General features: G+C 50.9%; 2 protein-coding genes across 4 annotated transcripts; one reads left to right on the top strand and one right to left on the bottom strand.

Annotated features, from left to right (window-relative positions):
* The first annotated feature begins 169 nt into the window (after positions 1-169).
* On the top strand, positions 170-3524 carry psmg4 (proteasome (prosome, macropain) assembly chaperone 4). Its single transcript, XM_057037600.1, has 3 exons — positions 170-427; positions 594-669; positions 3248-3524. Exons 1-3 carry the CDS (start codon positions 251-253, stop codon positions 3367-3369), a joined length of 375 nt encoding a protein of 124 aa, XP_056893580.1. The 5' UTR covers positions 170-250; the 3' UTR covers positions 3370-3524.
* On the bottom strand, positions 3406-19233 carry LOC130528345 (solute carrier family 22 member 23). Of its 3 annotated transcripts, none has more exons than XM_057037599.1 (10): positions 17647-19230; positions 16077-16180; positions 15403-15557; positions 7459-7645; positions 7216-7343; positions 6858-6960; positions 6604-6767; positions 6218-6250; positions 6028-6151; positions 3406-5313 (listed from the first exon to the last, which is right to left on the bottom strand). In XM_057037599.1, the coding sequence occupies exons 1-10, from the start codon at positions 18067-18069 to the stop codon at positions 4893-4895; spliced, it is 1842 nt and encodes a 613-aa protein (XP_056893579.1). In that variant the 5' UTR covers positions 18070-19230; the 3' UTR covers positions 3406-4892. The 3 variants fall into 3 exon arrangements, with proteins under 3 accessions (XP_056893579.1, XP_056893578.1, XP_056893577.1); XM_057037598.1 differs by having other exon boundaries at positions 6541-6767; positions 17647-18749; XM_057037597.1 differs by having other exon boundaries at positions 6028-6250; positions 6541-6767; positions 17647-19233.
* Positions 19234-20373: the final 1140 nt, after the last annotated feature.

Here is a 20373-nt window from a genome sequence, read left to right as displayed (position 1 = left end):
TTAGTAATATTAATAAGTCTTTATAAAATGAAATAACTTGCATTGAAGGGATTTTTTATTTTAGAAAAAAAAAACAGTTTGTTTTTATAGCTGTTTGTTTTCAAACAGCTTTTATATAAATTAAATTAGATTTAGTATCGATGCGTCATTGTTCGATTGGCTTGGTCTGCCGGCGATCCTAAACCGGAAGTGGGAGCTCACGCTCGTGTCCGCTCGTGTCCGCTCATCTTTCTGACCCTGTAAACCCAAAATGAGCCGCACAGGAGACGCGCCGCTCCGTGAAACCGCCGTCGTGCACAATTTCTCCGAGAAGATTTTGGAACAGCTCGTACATTTTCACGTCATGAAGCTCAACAGCGGATTTTTCTTGTGGGTCGGATCGAGTCCAGAACTTTCCAATCTGGCGGTCTCAATGTGCAGTAAATATGTAAGTAAACAAAATACATATTTGGTTCTGAATGAAGCTGAATGTGTATTCCCGGATAATTATTGCATAGTGAGATCTTAATGGCGTAATGACTAAAACAATCTAATGATAATGATTGCGTGTTTATTGGTGGAGAGAATCGAACTTGTGTGTGTTTCCTCTGCAGGATTCAGTCCCTTTGTCCACTTTAGTCCTGGGGGACCCGTCCAACACTGCTCCCATGTCCTTGGCACAGAGATTAGGTAATGATGTGCATGTTAAACTCTCTGTTGGGGGGTTTAAGCCTGGGTGTTCGTTTTGGACATCAAATCCCCAAATGTTGTGGCAAGATGCTGATTTAATTCATCTCACGACCTCCGTGCAAGTCGGTCAACTTGGTTTCATGATGTCATAGATGGTAAATGTAGCATGATGTCATAGATGGTAAATGTAGTGATGTTCACTCGGATCCTTTTATTACTAAGTTCAATTAAGATAACTTGAGTCACTCTAATTGGTGAGTGTCTGTCTGAAATGCTGAACTTCATTCTCTTCACCCACATGTCTCGTTTTGTCTGCTTAACCACATTATCCCTTTCGGGGTCACGGGGGGGTCACAATGGGTGAAGGCAGGTCCCCCAACCCCCCCGGGGGAGTCGTCCGTTCATCACAGGGCCCATTATGAGCATTTGTGGGTTTGATACCTTGCTCAACGGTCCCTAGACAGTGCTCTGAAGGTGTTCTGGCCCCTCCCCCCACGACCAGAACACCTTCCATGTTTTGTCTGTACTGGGACTGGAACCAAGAACCCTCTGCTTCTCAGCCCAGTCTAACCCTTAAAAGCAATCAAGCACACAGGTGAAAGTAGACAGTAAAAAATATCAGAAAATCAACAGAAAGTAAATAAAATGAATTGCAGTGGAGTGAGAGACGGTTCGGGACTCCAGAGAAGGGTTGGGGGGGGGGGGGGGGGAGTTAATAGAAATTAACTACATGTTAAGACCTTTCAAATGCATCACAACTAACCAAAACCAGGTGTGGCGAAAAATCTTGCACGTCAGTTTAACTGCTGTTTTTATTCAGTGATAATAAAGTTAGTCACTTTTCTTCTGGTTGAAGTACCGTATTTTCACGAGCATAAGGCGCACCTGCAATTAACGGCCTATTTTAGAACTATTTTCATACACAGGGCACCGTGTTATAAGGCGCAGAGCATAGAAACTACGTAGTGCCTGGGGATTCATGACGCATTCACTAGATCGAGCTGCGCTAAAGGGAATGTCAATAAAACAGCCAGATAAGTCAGTCAAACTTTATTAATAGAATACAAACCGGCGTTCTCACAACTCCGTTCACTCCCAAAACGAATAAACAGCTGTTTTATTATTTTTCCCGAGTGACGTAGTGTTTTCGCGTAACACAGTTCGTTTAATAACAGCGAGTTATAACAGGCAGTGCAACATTTTTATCACAAGTGGATAGTGGAGTTTAATAAATCTTCGATTTAGTGCAACATTTTTATCACAAGTGGATAGTGGAGTTTAATAAATCTTCGATTTAGTGCAACATTTTTATCACGTAGTACCGTTGCGGTAAATCAAACGTTAGTGCAAACACAATATACGGTAACTCTCGAAGTAGTGCAAAGCAATAGCAATAGCAATAGCAATATAGCAATATAACAATAGCAATATAGCAATAGCAATATAACAATAGCAATATAGCAATATAGCAATAGCAATATAGCAATAGCAATATAACAATAGCAATATAACAATAGCAATATAGCAATAGCAATATAACAATAGCAATATAGCAATAGCAATATAGCAATAGCAATATAACAATAGCAATATAACAACGTTGTTCAAACGGTAATGTCCATATTCACAGTATGACCAGCCTTGTTCAGTTGTAAACACACAAAAGAAACACGTAAAGCTCACTTTATCAGTTCATTCCTCATCCAGGAATCCCTCGAATTCTTCCTCTTCGGTGTCCGAATTGAACAGTTGTGCGAATACGGCGTCCAACATGGCCGCTCCGTCTCGTCAAAGTCGTCATCAGGGTCGGTGTCGCTGGTGTTGTCTGGCATTTCAGTGACAATCCCTGCCTTCCTGAAAGCTCGGACCACGGTCGATGCCCAGGCGTTTACGATCCACTGGCAGATAGTGACGTATGACGCTCGGCGCCGTCTCCCCGTCTTGGTGAACGTGTGTTCACGCTCCCACGCAGTTCGCAGTCTAGCTTCGAATGCCCCGTTGACACCAATATCTAGCGGCTGGAGTTCCTTTGTTAATCCACTTCTTGCTTTGTTTCCTCGGAAGCTCCGTTGAGTCTTCTTTACCTGGCGCAGGTCGTCTTGTTGCTTCCTCCACTTCCGCACCATTGATTCGTTCACGTTAAATTCTCTTGCCGCTGCTCTATTTCCGTGTTCAACTGCGTGACTGATGCCTTCAGTTTGAACTCTGCGTCGTAAGCGCGTCTCTTGCAAGGAGCCATTTTGGGGTCTTTACACACAGAAATGGTTTGGGACTGAATTCCTATTTATCGCTCTTCCTGCTGTTACCTCGGCCACGCCTACTGACCACGGGAGCCGCGATTAACCAATATTACCGTAATCCATACAAAAGGCGCACCGGGTGAAAAGGCGCACCGTCGATTTTTTTAGAAAATTCTAGGCTTTTAGGTGCGCCTTATAGTCGTGAAAATACGGTCGTTTTGGAAATCTATAAATGCACCTTTTCTGGTCATTAAAAGAATTGAAGAGTTAATAATAAGACTTGTAAGTAAATGTGAGCAGTATGCAAATTTAGCAGTGTTGCTATTTTTGTGTTGCAGCAAAGAAGACCAACAAGCAGGTTTATGTGAGTTACAGCCTCCCTGGAACGGACCCCAATATGAGTCTTTTGGTGGAGAGCAAGATCAAGAAGGAGCTGGAGCTTCATCCTGAGCACTTTTAGAGGCACAGATTCTGGAACGGACACTCGCACCAACAGTCACATCCAGTGTTCTTTTATTGACAGAATAAATTAAGTGGTTCGTTATCAAAACATGTAGGCCTATGGCTTTTTGTACAAATGCATCAGATTAAAAAAATAACACTTAAAAAACATCATTAGTGGTTGAAGTTTTTTTTCTTTCTTTGTGTTTAACTGCTGAAAACATCAAACTAGCAAAGGTACAGATTTCCAGACACTCGCAGTCGAGTAAATATGAAACAGACGTTGGAGTCTGTGGTACTTTTGAACAAAACTGATTTCTGGGATGTTTCTTATGTGCTTAAAGGCTATAAAACATGAACTGTCCTCACATTATGGCACAAGTGTTCATACCTTTATGCAGCCCTACGATATTCAGAGTAAAGTCTGTAAATGTACAGGAATCACAACTACGTCTGGTCTACGCAGACGACTCCGCTCTATTCTAAGCTTCACACACTTATGTAAAAGAAACTGGAAAATCTTGTGCTTTCTGGCTAGTAACACATCCTAGGAGCAGGATTACAAGGTTAACCACAGTACAGAGAACGAGGGTGAGACGTGGAGTGTAAATATTCGCTAAGGAGGTATTTCAAGCAACAAATTGCCCCTGGCAGCTCGGCAAAATAAATACTGTTTCTTTTTCTTCTTAAATTACATTCTCTGTTTTTCTCAAGAACAGAGCTGTTCTCATAAAGCGGTTTAACTACCGAGATGCATCATAAGACATAAGGAAGTGCCGCCGACGGGTCACTTTTCAATGTCTGTTCAACTCTCAGCTTTGTAGAGCGACGCTCGTTTTAGCTACACGGACGTCTGCCAAGGTCTCCGGCTGCTCGTCGCCTCTCACAACCATCATACACCCACAAAAACTGCAGAAATACACTCTTTAATACAAAGAAAAACACAACAATCAGTGTCGACACTGACCTCTGAGGATAAAGTGCCACAGGGGACTACAAACAGAGTAATTAGAAGAGAAAACATTTGTGCCTTTTTAATGCAGAGTGATCGTGGTTTAGCCAGTCCCTGCGTCTCCAACACGTCGGCTGAAGATCACAAAACACTCGAGTGCATCTCTGACTTTTAGTGCAAAACAACTAAGTTGGATGATGCAGTGAAATCCTCCCTCAGTGACCCACAAGAAGCGAGCAGAACCGTGGGAATACTCCAGACATGGCTGCTCTTTCACCCTCATGATGATCCTTCACAGGTTGGACAGGTCACCAGAAATCAACATCACTTTCTTAAGATTTCAAAAACACTAGTCAAACATTATCAAACATTAACTTTTTTTTGGCAACGCCTGAAGGACTCATGGTCACTACAAACTACAAAAATAGAAGGATCGTCACCATCTCAAACCTCACTGTTGTGAGAGTTCCATGGTTCATCCGAACAAATCCAATCTTTTCCAAAACAAAAGTGTTTTCACAATTTCCGAAGATGTTTGATCAGGTCAATGCGCTGGCAATAATATGACCAGTTGACCATTGCAATGACCTTCACACCCCGTTGGCAATGGCCCGGTTCCCGATCACCTCCCCTCCAGTCGCCAGGGCATATGAGGCGGGCACCGCTGCCAGAGCGGTAGCCACGGCCACTGTAGCGCCCCCAGTGGCAGACAGGTGCAGAGGTGTGTCGTGGACTCTCGAGTACTCCCCGTCGCTCTTGGCGAGGAGGAGATGCTGTTCTCCTGGGTGGAGCAGAGTTTGCCGGGTGAAGGTCTCCCCGTCCGCCAGGCTCTCCGGCAGGGGCTGGCCCCGCGGCTCGGGCAGCAACAGCAGACAGATGATGCACAGCAGGGTGCAGCAAGCAAAGATCACGTGATGAAGGAAGTAGCCCTTTTGGTTGTGGAGCTCCATGATGGGGGCAGTGAGCATGCCAAAACCAGCACTGGCCAGAACCAGGCCCAGACCTCCACCCCTGAACAGAGAGGGAGATCGTTATGTAGCCCAATAATACACCAGATGTGGAATGACTTTGCTGTGTGCCCTCATTGTGCAGCGTGTTGAGGCTCTGGCCTTCAGCTCACTACTCATTTACATGCCATATTAGGAACCAACCACAAAAGAAGATCCTATTTTTTATTCATTTTGTATTCTAATTCTTTTTTAAAAATACAAACATATTTTGAAATTGAGGATCCCTTCTACACAATTAAAACCGAGCCCCTGTAAAACAAGAGCTTTTTTATTTTGAAAATGTACCGGATGTTTTACTTTCTCTTCCCATTCGACTTCCGGTCACACGTTAGCTACTGTGTTCATTTGCTGCATTGGGAGCAATTCTATTACTCTTATATACTACTATAATTATATACTACTGTTATAAGTTGGGAGTTGGAACGCAACAGAGCGGCAGCCGCATCGATGTGGATGCTAACGTATCGGCTGTACCATCGTTTCAGAACTCAGACTGAACCAAAAGCTTCCAGCTGTAGAGACAATCCGTGTATTTTACCATCGCTTTCCCCAGATCCACCAGAAGAGGGAGCCAATGAGCAACATAACAAAAACAAACCCATCGACCTCCATTTATATAAAAACCAACATATCGTACACATGTGGAAGCCAGTCCAACAAATCCAAACATTCTACACGTGCATCCGTACACGTGTGCACGATCCTCCAGGCTTACCTGATAACAGTCGGAGTGATTTCAGCACAGAAGAAGATGCTGAGCGTGCTGACCGCATGAGAAGAGAACATTCCGATGATGGAAAACGCCACCGAAAATTTCCTGTTCAAAGTGTCTCGCAGCACTGTGCAGAGGAATAAAAACGGTGAGCGCAGCCTGAGAAAGAGGTCACCTACAAGGAAGCGCTCACCTGTGTCGTGTCGGAGGCTGTATTTCCCGATTACTGGATTCCACCGGCGAGCGTTGGAATGAGGAAGAGATGTGACATTAGTACGCAGAGAGGACGGCACCGTGCTGATGCAGCAGGAGAGCCCCCCAGGCCTGAAACTAGCACCTCTGTGCTTCGGTATGTAGGTCAAAATAAAGGCAGAATGAAACGAGATGCTCCCCTTACGCTCAGAATTGAGAGCTATATTGTTGTCATGACAACTTCCTGTTTTCAGTGCGTGTCCTTCCATAACTCTGATCCCTTTTTTCCAAACTGACCTTCAGATAAACAACTTCATTACTCACAGTTGAGCAAACCCAGCTGCAACAATGACGCCAGAGCCGTAATGATCATGAAGGTGAGCAAACCTCCACGCCGACCCATCAACCCCACTGCGGGACAGAGTGCCAGGCAGGTTGCCACGGCGATGCCGGCCATAGTGTAATAGTCTGCGTGGCACAAAGCTGTGGCGCGGGCCTCTGGGTCCACCATGCTGCGAGCAAAGCAGTGGTGAATCCCATAACCTGTCAGACTGCAACAGACAAGCAAGCAGGAGAAAAGACTGGCGACGTTCATTTGGGGGGGTGAGTGTGTGTGTTCGGGGGGGCGGGGTCAAACTCACGAGTTGACGCACAGCACCACGATGTTTTTCCACAAGTTCCTGGTGCTCATCATCTTGACAATGCAGGTCCTCTGGGGGGGTTTGTGCAGCTCCTGCTCCAGTTCTGGAAGGAGACAGCCAATGAGGGGGTAATGAGAGAATGGCCGCTGGGGGGCCTTTAGCACCGACAGGAGAATGTGTTCCATGTTAACGATAGATTTAGCACAGCTCTGATCTGTCTGCCTGCTCCCTGGGGCAGAGGCAACAGGTTCATCACCCAGGCCAGGGTAGAAAATTGTTGCCTCTTTATATGGGCAGCAATGATAAACCTGCACATCTGGCCAGCTGAGAGCAGAACCAGAACCAGAATTTTCCTCACCTGCAAGAACTCCATTCGATTCCGTTGCCATGTCAACCCGGTTCTTCCTGGCAATGCGCAGCATCATGGCTTTGGAGCGCCTGTAGTGCTGGGTGGCCAGCAACCAGCGCAACGACTCTGGAAAAAGCCTGAAGGATGTGAGCAGATGAGGAGAGAAGAGGGAGCGGTGAGCAACAAGAGCAGAAAGACAGCTTTGTTTCCTGCCCCCTCCAGTGGAATGCTCTCTCCGAGGCCGAGACTCACCAGATGTAGGGCAGCATCAGAACGAAAGGGCTGAGGATGACCATCTGCAGGACCTGCCAGTCATCCCAGTCAGGCCAGTTACGGCACAGAGCAGCCACCCCTGGCATCAGCAACTGCCCAGCAACCATCAGGAAACTGGCCACCATGGTCATGGAGAAACGCCAGCCTGGCAAACAAAGCTCGATTCCTGAGTGAGGGAGAGAGAATGTCGAAGCTGAACATGTGTGATCACCTTGATGAGTTACTGTCCTCAGGAGGACGCTGTGTGATGATCTCCCCCCCAATTTAACACCAAACCTCAAACATGCTGTAACCATCTCCTCCTGTTTCCTAACCCTGTTTCCTAACCCTAACCCCCTTTCACCACCACGGACACACACAGTGTCCAGATGGTCCTGGCCATATGGCGAGGATTTTCAGAAGGTGACCATTGTGATCAGTGAGGCAGAAGGACACTTTCTAACTTGGCATCATGCATCACTTCTTAATGTACAGAAGCAGCGAGAGCGAGCAGCCCGAGAGGAGCGAGAGAAGGGGCAGAATACAGAGGAGCCTGCTTTTACCAGGGGATGAGCCCTAACCCTGACCCTAACCCTAACCCTAACCCTGACCCTGACCCTGACCCTGACCCTAACCTAACCCTGACCCTGACCCTGACCCTGACCCTAACCCTAACCCCCTAACCCTGACCCTAACTCTAACCCCCTAACCCTGACCCTGACCCTAACTCTAACCCTGACCCTAACCCTGACCCTGACCCTAACCCTGACCCTGACCCTGACCCTAACCCTGACCCTGACCCTAACCCTAACTCTAACCCCCTAACCCTGACCCTGACCCTAACTCTAACCCCCTAACCCTGACCCTAACTCTAACCCTAACCCTGACCCTAACCCTAACCCTGACCCTGACCCTAACCCTAACCCCTAACCCTGACCCTAACTCTAACCCTAACCCTGACCCTGACCCTGACCCTAACCCTAACCCCCTACCCTGACCCTAACTCTAACCCTAACCCTGACCCTGACCCTAACCCCCTAACCCCTAACCCTAACCCATAACCCTGACCCTAACCCTAACCCTAACCCTGACCCTGACCCTGACCCTAACTCTAACCCTAACCCTAACCCTGACCCTGACCCTAACCCTAACTCTAACCCAACCCTCTAACCCTAACCCTCTAACCCTAACCCCCTAACCCTAACCCTAACTCTAACCCCTAACCCTAACCCTCTAACCCTAACTCTAACACCCTAACCCTCTAACCCTAACCCTCTGACCCTAACCCTCTAACCTTAACCCTCTCCCTAACCCTCTAACCCCCCCCTAACCCTCTACCCTAACCCTCTAATCCCTAACCCTAACCCTCTAACCCTAACCCTAACCCTAACCCTAACCCTAACCCTAACCCTAACTCTAACCCCTAACCCTCTAACCCTAACCCTCTAACCCTAACCCTAACCCTAACCTCTACCCCTAACCCCTAACCCTCTAACCCTAACCCTAACCCTAACCCTCTAACCCTAACCCTCTAACCCTAACCCTACTCTAACCCTAACCCTGACCCTGACCCTGACCCTAACCTTGACCCTGACCCTAACCCTGACCCTGACCCTGACCCTGACCCTAACCCTAACACAGGGCCTGAAGAGGCACCCTGAAGGAAAAGAGATGGAATAGAGCAAAAAGAAAAATACAGCTGTCATCATAAACCTCTTTTATTTTAAAGCTACAATCTCCAATAACACCCCCAGGTAACTGATCCATGATCTCTAACGAGCTTCAGGGCTCACATATATATAGGGCTCACACATAGGGCTCACACATAGGGCTCACATATATATAGGGCTCACACATAGGGCTCACACATAGGGCTCACATATATATAGGGCTCACACATAGGGCTCACACATAGGGCTCACATATATATAGGGCTCACACATGGGGCTCACACATAGGGCTCACACATAGGGCTCACATATAGGGCTCACATATGGGGCTCACACATGGGGCTCACACATAGGGCTCACACATAGGGCTCACATATAGGGCTCACATATGGGGCTCACACATGGGGCTCACATATAGGGCTCACACATAGGGCTCACATATAGGGCTCACATATGGGGCTCACATATGGGGCTCACATATAGGGCTCACATATAGGGCTCACACATAGGGCTCACATATAGGGCTCACACATAGGGCTCACACATAGGGCTCACATATGGGGCTCACATATAGGGCTCACATATAGGGCTCACACATAGGGCTCACATATAGGGCTCACATATAGGGCTCACACATAGGGCTCACACATAGGGCTCACACATAGGGCTCACACATAGGGCTCACATACGGGGCTCACATATAGGGCTCACATATAGGGCTCACACATAGGGCTCACATATAGGGCTCACATATAGGGCTCACACATAGGGCTCACACATAGGGCTCACATATAGGGCTCACACATAGGGCTCACATATGGGGCTCACATATAGGGCTCACACATAGGGCTCACACATAGGGCTCACATATAGGGCTCACACATAGGGCTCACACATAGGGCTCACATATAGGGCTCACACATAGGGCTCACACATAGGGCTCACACATAGGGCTCACACATGGGGCTCACACATAGGGCCCTGAGATGAGCTGACGACTCATTCAGGGGTGTATGGACACGTCCTGTACTTTCTTTGTTCAGTTTTGTCAACACACACACACACACACACACACACACACACATTTTTATTCATGGCTGAGTGTGAGAATGGAGAATGGTGCTGATTATCTCACTGCACCCTCTGTGGGCTAAAGTGTCTCCCTAACCCTTTTGTAAAACCACCATCCCCCACCCTCTCCATACCCCTCTGTGCTTCCTCCTCCTCATCCTCCTCCTCCCCCCCTCCTCCTCCCCCTCCTCCTCCACCTCCTCCTCCTCCTCTTCCTCCTCCTCCTCCTCTCATTAACCATTGTCTCTACTGTTTTTACATTTGAATGTGACCAGTTTGGTGGTAAATAACCACGATAATGGAAAAAAGGGAAGAGAAAATAAAGAGGCCACAACAAAATGTGGCTGATCTAAAGTTATCTTGATGACAGATGGGTGACAGCAGCACCTCACGCACGTTCCCTTGTGCGCTGTGGCTCTGCTAGCATCGCCTGGGGCTCGAGAACAGCATGGACACAGAGACAGTCGGCATTCAGAGTGCATGAGGTCAGAGGGGGCAACAGGCTGGTTTGGCTTGTGGTAGCAGAGGGTGAAAGGCAACACAGTTACAAGTAATTAGCACATTGATCAGACCTCAAAAGTACAGCTATTTCCAGATTCAGCCAGTCAGGATCTCACAGTGTTGGAAGCGTAAGTGATGCAAAAGTGCTTAGACTGAAAGAGCTGCACACTCTCCGCGCCAGTAGCTGCTGCGCTAACAGACCAAAGGGGTTGCTACATGTGAGCAGTCAGAGACGCTCTAGTGGTCACATGACTTATCGTGGGGTTTTATTTGTCACCATCTTTGGGTTGATGACCTCTGTAATGATGGGGTGATCATCATCATCATCATCATCATCATCATCTCTAAGCTCCTGAGGTGCAAGAGAGGGTCTCTGGACCTGACTTTGAATCCCCAAAAACCTGTCTTTGACTTCCAGATCATGATTCCTCAAAGGCAACCATCTGCAGACATGTGGTCTTGTCACTTCTGCAGCCCGATTGCTTCTCAGCTCATGACCTCATCACCTTCTGCAACTTCCAACTTTGATACCAATTCATAGAAAACCTAAAATTGTCTCTGGTGTTTGAAAGCTTGAGTATTTGAAACTCTTGATATCCATAGTTATTGTGCTTAGAACCCTAACCCTAAACTCATACAGTGTATTTCCACCATGCCTCTCACTCTGGCAACAGCTTTAGACTTAAAGGCTTTAAAAGTCTGATTTCAAATGTTCAATTCCTCTGAAGGATTGTGAGCTTTTGCTGCCTCTGTGGTTGTAAAAATGACACAGAAGTAACAGCTGCATGTGTTGCCAGGTAAACAACACAGTGTTGTTCTAAAATTAAAATATGCAGAAATGTTATGCAAATCGAAGTGTTTCTATGTGAATGTCCTGTAGTTAGTGCTCCAGCGTAGGTACCAAGATCAACCCGGAAAAACTACCAGGAGCTCCTGCAGTGGAAACGAAGCTAAATAGGATGTAATTAGGCTCTTTAGAGAGAAAATTAGGCTCCCATCATCACAACTGTCAGGAGTCTCCATTGCTGCTCATTTATTGTCACCCATGTTGTGTTCTTTAGCTCACAGTGCACTTTTCTGTTGTAGCCCTCTGTGTGGCACTCGGGGCCATGAAGCAAGAAGGACAGTGCAGCCAACGACCAGGGGACTCAGGAAGTTGGTGGTAATCACATGACTGTGAATGAATCCATCACACGAGCTAAATCATTGTAATCTCTAACCCTGCAGGTTATATCAACCAGGATGTTTGATATAATGTGCAGGTGAGCTTTGATGCTCGTTACCTGTCGAGAGCGAGAGAGAGAGAGGGGGGGAGCAAGAGAGAGAGGGGGTGGGGAGCGAGAGAGCGAGAGAGAGAGGGGGGGCAAGAGAGCAAGAGAGAGGGGGGGGAGCAAGAGAGAGAGGGGGGGGGGAGAGTGTTGGGATTTCTGGTTTGTGTCTGTCTTTGGCCTGCAGGGGGCGGTGTTGAGCACAATTGGGTGCAGCTGGCACTGCAGGTGGGTGCACCTGTAGGCAATTTACATCTTGCTGCCTATTTAAGCAGGTTGTGCCTGCCTGTCAGGGCCGGGGTGTCTGTTTGTGGAGGGAGTCTGTTTGTTGGTCTAGTGTGGGAGCTTGGTTGGGTTCCTTGGCGTTGGCTCCTGTTCCTGTGTTCCTGTCTCCTGGAGGACTGCTCCTGCTCCCCTTGCAGTCTAGGAGGACTGCCCCTGCCCTCAGTGTCTCGGGGCACGTTCGTGTTGCGCCGGACCCCCGAGTCCTCGCCGGTCCAGGAGGACTGTTTCTGTTAATGTGTGCTCCCCTTCCCTGTAAATAAAGCCTTTGACCTCCCCACCACTGTGTCCTGGCCTGCGTTCGGGTCCGCTACACCATGTATCGTAACAGAGAGCAAGGGAGCGAGAGAGGGGGGAGAGTGTTGGGATTTCTGGTTTGTGTCTGTCTTTGGCCTGCAGGGGGCGGTGTTGAGCACAATTGGGTGCAGCTGGCACTGCAGGTGGGTGCACCTGTAGGCAATTTACATCTTGCTGCCTATTTAAGCAGGTTGTGCCTGCCTGTCAGGGCCGGGGTGTCTGTTTGTGGAGGGAGTCTGTTTGTTGGTCTAGTGTGGGAGCTTGGTTGGGTTCCTTGGCGTTGGCTCCTGTTCCTGTGTTCCTGTCTCCTGGAGGACTGCTCCTGCTCCCCTTGCAGTCTAGGAGGACTGCCCCTGCCCTCAGTGTCTCGGGGCACGTTCGTGTTGCGCCGGACCCCCGAGTCCTCGCCGGTCCAGGAGGACTGCAGCGTGTTGAGGACTCACCGGTGTTCCGAGTTCCCGGCAGTCCAGGGGGACTGCGTCTGGTTTGGGGACTCGCCGATGGACCTGGGACGGGCGGACGCTGCCTCCCGATCCCCCTGCGGTCCAGGAGGACTGCAGCGTGTTGAGGACTCACCGGTGTTCCGAGTTCCCGGCAGTCCAGGGGGACTGCGTCTGGTTTGGGGACTCGCCGATGGACCTGGGACGGGCGGACGCTGCCTCCCGATCCCCCTGCGGTCCAGGAGGACTGCAGCGTGTTGAGGACTCACCGGTGTTCCGAGTTCCCGGCAGTCCAGGGGGACTGCGTCTGGTTTGGGGACTCGCCGATGGACCTGGGACGGGCGGACGCTGCCTCCCGATCCCCCTGCGGTCCAGGAGGACTGCAGCGTGTTGAGGACTCACCGGTGTTCCGAGTTCCCGGCAGTCCAGGGGGACTGCGTCTGGTTTGGGGACTCGCCGATGGACCTGGGACGGGCGGACGCTGCCTCCCGATCCCCCTGCGGTCCAGGAGGACTGCAGCGTGTTGAGGACTCACCGGTGTTCCGAGTTCCCGGCAGTCCAGGGGGACTGCGTCTGGTTTGGGGACTCGCCGATGGACCTGGGACGGGCGGACGCTGCCTCCCGATCCCCCTGCGGTCCAGGAGGACTGTTTCTGTTAATGTGTGCTCCCCTTCCCTGTAAATAAAGCCTTTGACCTCCCCACCACTGTGTCCTGGCCTGCGTTCGGGTCCGCTACCACCATGTATCGTAACAGAGAGCAAGGGAGCGAGAGAGGGAGAGCAAGAGAGAGGGGGGAGCGAGAGGGGGGGGAGAGAGAGGGGGGGAGCAAGAGAGAGGGGGGAGCGAGAGGGGGGGAGCAAGAGAGCGAGAGAGGGGGGGAGCAAGAGAGCGAGAGAGGGGAGAGTGAGAGAGAGGGGGGGAGCAAGAGAGAGGGGGGGAGAGCGAGAGAGAGAGGGAGAGGGGGGAGCGAGAGAGAGAGGGAGAGGGGGGAGCGAGAGAGAGAGAGAGGGGGGGGAGTGCGAGAGAGAGAGGGGGGGGAGTGCGAGAGAGAGAGGGAGAGGGGGGAGAACGAGAGAGAGGGGGGAGCGAGAGAGGGAGAGCAAGAGAGCGATAGAGAGGGGGGGAGAGCGAGAGGGGGGGAGCGAGAGGGGGGGAGCAAGAGAGCGAGAGAGGGGGGGAGCAAGAGAGCGAGAGAGGGGAGAGTGAGAGAGGGGGGGAGCAAGAGAGAGGGGGGGAGAGCGAGAGAGAGAGGGAGAGGGGGGAGCGAGAGAGAGAGGGAGAGGGGGGAGCGAGAGAGAGAGGGGGGGAGTGCGAGAGAGAGAGGGAGAGGGGGGGAGAGCGAGAGAGAGAGGGGGGGAGAGCAAGAGAGCGAGAGAGAGAGAGGGGGGGAGCAAGAGAGAGGGGGGGGAGAGCGAGAGAGAGGGGGGGGAGAAAACAAGTAAAGGGAGACAGAAGATTCCAGAGGACACCTGGATGTGCTACATTTTTGCTGAATAAACCACCATGAATAATTGTTGCAACACACACACACACACACACACACACACCACACACACACACACACACACGCACACGTACAGGGAGAAACTCAAATTAGCAGAGCAAACTGAAGCAGGAGCTGGCAGCTCAGTTTATAATGCGCTGCATGCTGCAGTGAGATAAGAGGTTTCAAATAAGCCTTTTGAAAAAAAGGGTAAAAATAAAATGCTACAAAGACGGTGAGAAGCGGGTAACCCTAACCCTTTAACCCTAACCCTTTAACCCTAACCCTTTAACCCTAACCCTTTAACCCTAACCCTAACCCTTTAACCCTAACCCTTTAACCCTTTAACCCTAACCCTTTAACTCTAACCCTAACCCTTTAACCCTAACCCTTTAACCCTAACCCTAATAACCAGTTTGTTTATCCTCAGAGTCCCAGTATAACCAGTCATTTACGCTCTCTGTCCCAGTATAACCAGTCCTTTACCCCCTCTGTCCCAGTATAACCAGTCCTTTACCCCCTCTGTCCCAGTATAACCAGTCCATTACGCCCTCTGTCCCAGTATAACCAGTCCTTTACGCCCTCTTTCCCAGTATAACCAGTCCTTACCCCCTCTGTCCCAGTATAACCAGTCCATTACGCCTCTGTCCCAGTATAACCAGTCCTTTACGCCCTCTGTCCCAGTATAACCAGTCCTTTACCCCCTCTGTCCCAGTATAACCAGTCCTTTACCCCCTCTGTCCCAGTATAACCAGTCCATTACGCCCTCTGTCCCAGTATAACCAGTCCTTTACCCCCTCTGTCCCAGTATAACCAGTGTAGCTACCCCCGACACCTGCAGGCTTTTTATTATGAAATAAGCATAAATCTAGTAGGAGTAGAGAAGGGAAGTGACATCAGAGCGCAGACAGGAAGTGGCAGAAGGTACTTACTCAGCACATAGAGGGAGAGAGCGAGGCCCGCCAAGCAGAAACCCTCAAAGAAGCGTAAGGTGCTGAACATGGTGACGTGGAGCGAGAAGGCCACGCTCAGGCCGAACACCAGCATGAACAGCACCGAAAGAATCAAGACGGGATGTCGCCCGAACCTTCAGGAAGGCAGAAGAGAGAGAAGATGGCTGCAGCGCTTACGGGCACACAAACACGTGCTGGTGTCAGCGGGTCAGAGCTCAGGCCTGGGCGGCCCCTTCCACCGTCTCCATGGTTACTGGAGCCCTGCGCTGGATTCCCAGTAGCTCGAGTGTTTTCCCACAATTTCCCTTTAGTGAACTGAGCGAGTGTGATCAGCTGACAGCCATTTTATTCCTTAGTACAGATAAACTGTATAAATATTTCACATTTTCTTGAATATTTTCAGGATCAGTTCATCCTACTTCAAACTCTGTTACAATCAATTAATATCTACTGAAAAATTCTTTTTTACAGTTGAGTAATACACTGATTTAGCAGATTTTTACATTTAATTCCATTTTTTCTAGATTTTTTATCGGTTAATGCGAGACCTGTGAACACACAGTGTACGTGTGTAAATACTTCTACCAGTTGAGCTTCACCAGTCTAGTAATATTTCAGGTATTTAACAGAGAAATCTGCGGTCTTTTTCTCACCAGTCGGCCATGACTCCCATCACCAGGTAGCCGAAGATGGAGCCCACCAGCAGAGAGAACTTGGCGATGTGCACCTTCCAGGCCGAGTCGCACACCAGCTGCCACTGGACACAGACGCAGAGAGAACACGCGTGTAACCACGGAAACCAGATAAGACCAGATAAACAGATGCAGTTGAAATATTCAAATAGAAAAAGAAAAAACTGAGCGCGAGATCGAGCACGTGGTGTGCACGTGTGTGAGCGTATGTAGGCCCTATTGATAAAAAACAAACCAAAAAATCAATAATCTTTCCTCTGGACGGATGGGCCAGTGAACGCACCACGGCGGCGCTCAGCTCTGTGAAACTCAGCCAAGGTCACACGTGGAGCCACAATGCTGCACACGCACGTGCACGGCCCTCAACGTGGCAAAGTGAGCCTGGCAGGATCGCAGGGAAGATGGCGGGACAATATCACCGTTCCGTTTATCCAAATTCTGCCCCTGAACTCTGGTTTGAAGCCCATGTGACGGGTCACTCCCCCATCAGATAGTTTGATCGATGGGTTAAAGCTGCAGAGGAGAACAGCCCAGTGGGCCACTTCCAGAACTGAGCTGGATTGACTGTTGGCACAGTTGCTTGGAGGTGGGCATCAGATCTGCAGCTTTTCAACCCACGCTGCATAAAGTGGACACAGAAGGTCAAATTAGTGACATTAAATAGCTGGGAATCAAAGAGAAAGCCCCCCCCACGGAACCTTAGGATGTTAATAACATGTGTTATTTAAACTGCTGCAGTCCTGAAAGCTGCCAGTCCTCCATGTTCAGCCCCGTTTCTCCCTAACCCTAACCCTAACCCTGACCCTAACCTAACCCTCTAACCCTAACCCTAACCCTAACCCTGACCCTAACCTAACCCTCTAACCCTAACCCTAACCCTAACCTAACCTAACCTAACCCTCTAACCCTAACCCTAACCCTAACCCTGACCCTAACCTAACCCTAACCCTAACCCTAACCCTAACCTGACCCTGACCCTCTAACCCCAACTCTAACCCTAACCCACTGTTGGCATGTGTCAGATGATCAGATCTAACCCTAACCCTGACCCTGACCTAACCCTAACCCTAACCCCAACCCTAACCCTGACCCTAACCTAACCCTCTAACCCTAACCCTGACCCTGACCTAACCCTAACCCTAACCCTGACCCTGACCCTCTAACCCCAACTCTAACCCTAACCCACTGTTGGCATGTGTCAGATCTAACCCTAACCCTGACCCTGACCTAACCCTGACCCTTCAGACATGAAGATGAACCAAATGTCTTTGTTTTACTTGTGATTTGAAATTAATCTACAAATAATCATTTGCTGTCATATCTATCCCATTCTAACCCTGAAATGCTTTCTCTTATGCCTGCACGCACGCACGCACGCACGCACGCACGCACGCACGCCATCATATCGAGGTCAGTGGGAAACCTGTCAATCATCTGTGCTGCAGGATTGGAAGGACCTGAGCAGAAGCGATGGTGGTGGTGTTGGAGATGATCGTGCACATAGTATTTCGAAATGGTGCGCGCTCGTTACCTTGGTAACCACATTCTGACTAAGTCCCGTCTGCAGCTCCAGCTTCCACTCCTTGCAGGCACACAGCATTTCGCCGTCCCCCTCCCCGTGGGTGCCGTTGCCTTTCAGATGCAGCGCGGGCGCGTGACCGGCGGTGGTGATGGACGGGAACGGTACCGTCCCGTTGCTGTGGTTCCCGGTGTTTTGCACGCACGTGCCGTTTGGTTGCGCCAGGAGGAAATAATCTGAAAACTGGCTAAAGCCGATGAACAATGCGGGTATCCAGGTCAGAACCACGAGCTGCTTTTGATGTTTCCCAAAGCCCCCCAAAGACGGCAGAACCGAGCCATCGATGTGTGGCAGCAGCCGGGGCACCGGGTGCTCCAGCGGGGTGAAGCCATTCTCTGGCGGGTGGTCCTGCGCCTCCGGCCGGCCGACTGCCATCACGGCCCGGCCACAAAAGAAAGCAGCTGCTGGGGGTGAAACGATGCCCCCGTTCTGCTGCCGTCTGCGCGCTCTGCGTGAAGCCCCTCGGACACAAAGAAAGCCCACCGCTAAAATCCGCGTAGCCGACACAAAACCGATCCAGATAAGTGGACGGTTCCCGCCCGTGCACGCGCACCGAATCACCGAGCAGTTGTCCTCATGGCGAGAAGACGCGAAGCGAGGAGAGAAGCTAGGTCAGGAGAGGGCTGTGGAGGGGGTCCCAGAGAGGATTACGCTCGGACATGTAGACATGCTCAACAGCACCGGCTTTGTGTTCCACGAGAACAGCCTCTGCAGCCATCCATGTGGAGCCGAACCGAGCCGGGCCTTTGGGTAACGCACAAGTGGAAAACGGAGGTTTATCCTCAGAGGGGTCCTCGAGACACCTGCCGGTCCTTGATCGATGAGCGCCACAGGTTTGATACCTGTCCACACCGTGACCTTCTGCTGGGGAGCATCACCTCCCCATGTCCACCCTGTTCCGGTCACAGCTCCACCCTGACGGCCTGAAGTTCTCAGTGGCGCCGGACTCAGTTGCTCGTGTTGCGGCTGTGTAGTCAATGAGACACGGTGCCAGAGTGGGGCTGAGCGGAGGTGTTGGAGCGGGATTGTGTGTGTGTGTGCGTGTGTGTGTGTGTGTGTGGTGTGTGTGTGTGTGTTTGGGGGAGCCCCGCCCTCCTACGGTCGTGCTATGCGCTGTGATTGGTTAAGCTTCCCAAGGCGACTGCGCCACTGACAACAATGGTCCCTTTGTGCAGCCTCTGCTCCCTGTACCACCGACACATCGATCGATTCTGATCTATGACAGACTGATCAGGTGGAGATGATTCTGCATCAACCTTCCGCGTCAGCGTGCGTTTTAAATAAATCAATAATACATAATAGCCACATAAAGAGGTCTTGTTTGAGGACACAATAGAAGAGCAGCGATTTTTAGATGAAGTGTTGGAGGTTGCACGCTAGGGGGCACCAAACCACAACGTTGTGTGTCCTTCAGGTTTTGCGTCCAAGATGTGAACGAAAAAAAGAACGATAGGAAAGAATATCGCAGGTTATCTGACATCATCTAAGGTGGAAGGACGAGAGAGGTTAAAGCGTGATGGCAACGATTTGAGGTTTTCAGTGCTGCGCCTGGAGCTCAGTGACCTTGAGATTTAAGTTCGTCACAGGGTGCGTGTGAGCGTGTGTTTGTGCGTGCGTGCATTAAAGTTCTGTTAATGTCTGTCAGCCACGCCCAAAACACATACCAGAGCACGTTCAGTTATTCTTAGAGAATATCTCCTAGGAAAACATGTATGAGGAGAGGAGAGGAGAGGAGAGGAGAGGAGGGGAGAGGAGAGGAGGAGAGGAGAGGAGGGGAGAGGAGAGGGGAGGGGAGGGGAGGAGAGGAGAGAGGAGAGGAGAGGAGAGGAGAGGAGAGGAGAGGAGAGGAGAGGAGAGAGGAGAGGGAGGGGAGGGGAGGGGAGGAGGGGAGGGGAGGAGAGGAGAGGAGGGAGAGGAGGAGAGGAGGAGGAGGAGAGGAGAGGAGGAGGAGAGGAGAGGAGAGGAGGAGAGGAGGGAGGGAGGAGAGGAGGAGGAGGGGAGAGGAGGAGGAGGAGAGGAGAGGAGAGGAGAGGAGAGGAGAGGAGAGGAGGAGAGGAGAGGAGGAGGGGAGGAGAGGAGAGGAGGGGGGAGGAGGAGGAGGGGAGAGGAGGAGGGAGAGGAGGAGGGGAGGAGAGGAGGAGAGAGGAGAGGAGAGGAGAGGAGGGGAGGGGAGGGGAGGAGGAGGAGGGGAGAGGAGGGGAGGAGGAGGAGAGGAGGAGAGGAGAGAGAGAGGAGGAGGGGAGGGAGGAGGAGGGGAGGAGAGGAGAGGAGAGGAGGGGAGAGGAGGAGGAGAGGAGAGGAGAGGAGGGAGGGGAGGAGGGAGGAGGGGAGGAGGAGGAGGGGAGGGGAGGAGAGGAGAGGGGAGGGGAGGGAGAGGAGGGAGGAGAGGAGAGGAGAGGAGGAGGAGGAGGGGAGAGGAGAGGAGAGGAGAGGAGGGGAGGGGAGGAGGAGGGGAGAGGAGAGGAGAGGAGAGGAGGGAGAGGAGGAGGGGAGGGGAGGAGGAGAGGAGGGAGGGGAGGGGAGGGGAGGAGGGGAGGGGAGGGGAGGGGAGGAGGAGGAGGAGGAGAGGAGGAGGGAGGAGGAGGAGGAGGGGAGGGGAGGGGAGGAGGAGGAGGGGAGGAGGAGAGGAGAGAGGGAGGAGAGGAGAGGAGGGGGGAGGAGGAGAGGAGAGGAGAGGAG

This window comes from Takifugu flavidus, chromosome 7 (assembly GCF_003711565.1).
Source record: "Takifugu flavidus isolate HTHZ2018 chromosome 7, ASM371156v2, whole genome shotgun sequence".
NCBI classification, from domain to species: Eukaryota; Metazoa; Chordata; class Actinopteri; order Tetraodontiformes; family Tetraodontidae; genus Takifugu; species Takifugu flavidus.
Note: the sequence above shows the minus strand (reverse complement) of the source record. Positions and strands in the feature narration are given on the sequence as shown.

Excerpts from the sequence above, each read along its gene's own strand:
- LOC130528345 (XM_057037597.1), bottom strand. The coding sequence starts at position 18,069 with ATGGCAGTCGGCCGGCCGGAGGCGCAGGACCACCCGCCAGAGAATGGC. Across the intron at positions 15,558-16,076 it reads ATGGGAGTCATGGCCGACTG|GTTCGGGCGACATCCCGTCT; the intron begins GTGAGAAAAAGA and ends GCCTTCCTGAAG. Across the intron at positions 6,961-7,215 it reads ATCGAATGGAGTTCTTGCAG|AACTGGAGCAGGAGCTGCAC; the intron begins GTGAGGAAAATT and ends GTCTCCTTCCAG.
- psmg4 (XM_057037600.1), top strand. The coding sequence starts at position 251 with ATGAGCCGCACAGGAGACGCGCCGCTCCGTGAAACCGCCGTCGTGCAC. Across the intron at positions 428-593 it reads TCTCAATGTGCAGTAAATAT|GATTCAGTCCCTTTGTCCAC; the intron begins GTAAGTAAACAA and ends TTTCCTCTGCAG. Across the intron at positions 670-3,247 it reads GTCCTTGGCACAGAGATTAG|CAAAGAAGACCAACAAGCAG; the intron begins GTAATGATGTGC and ends TTTGTGTTGCAG.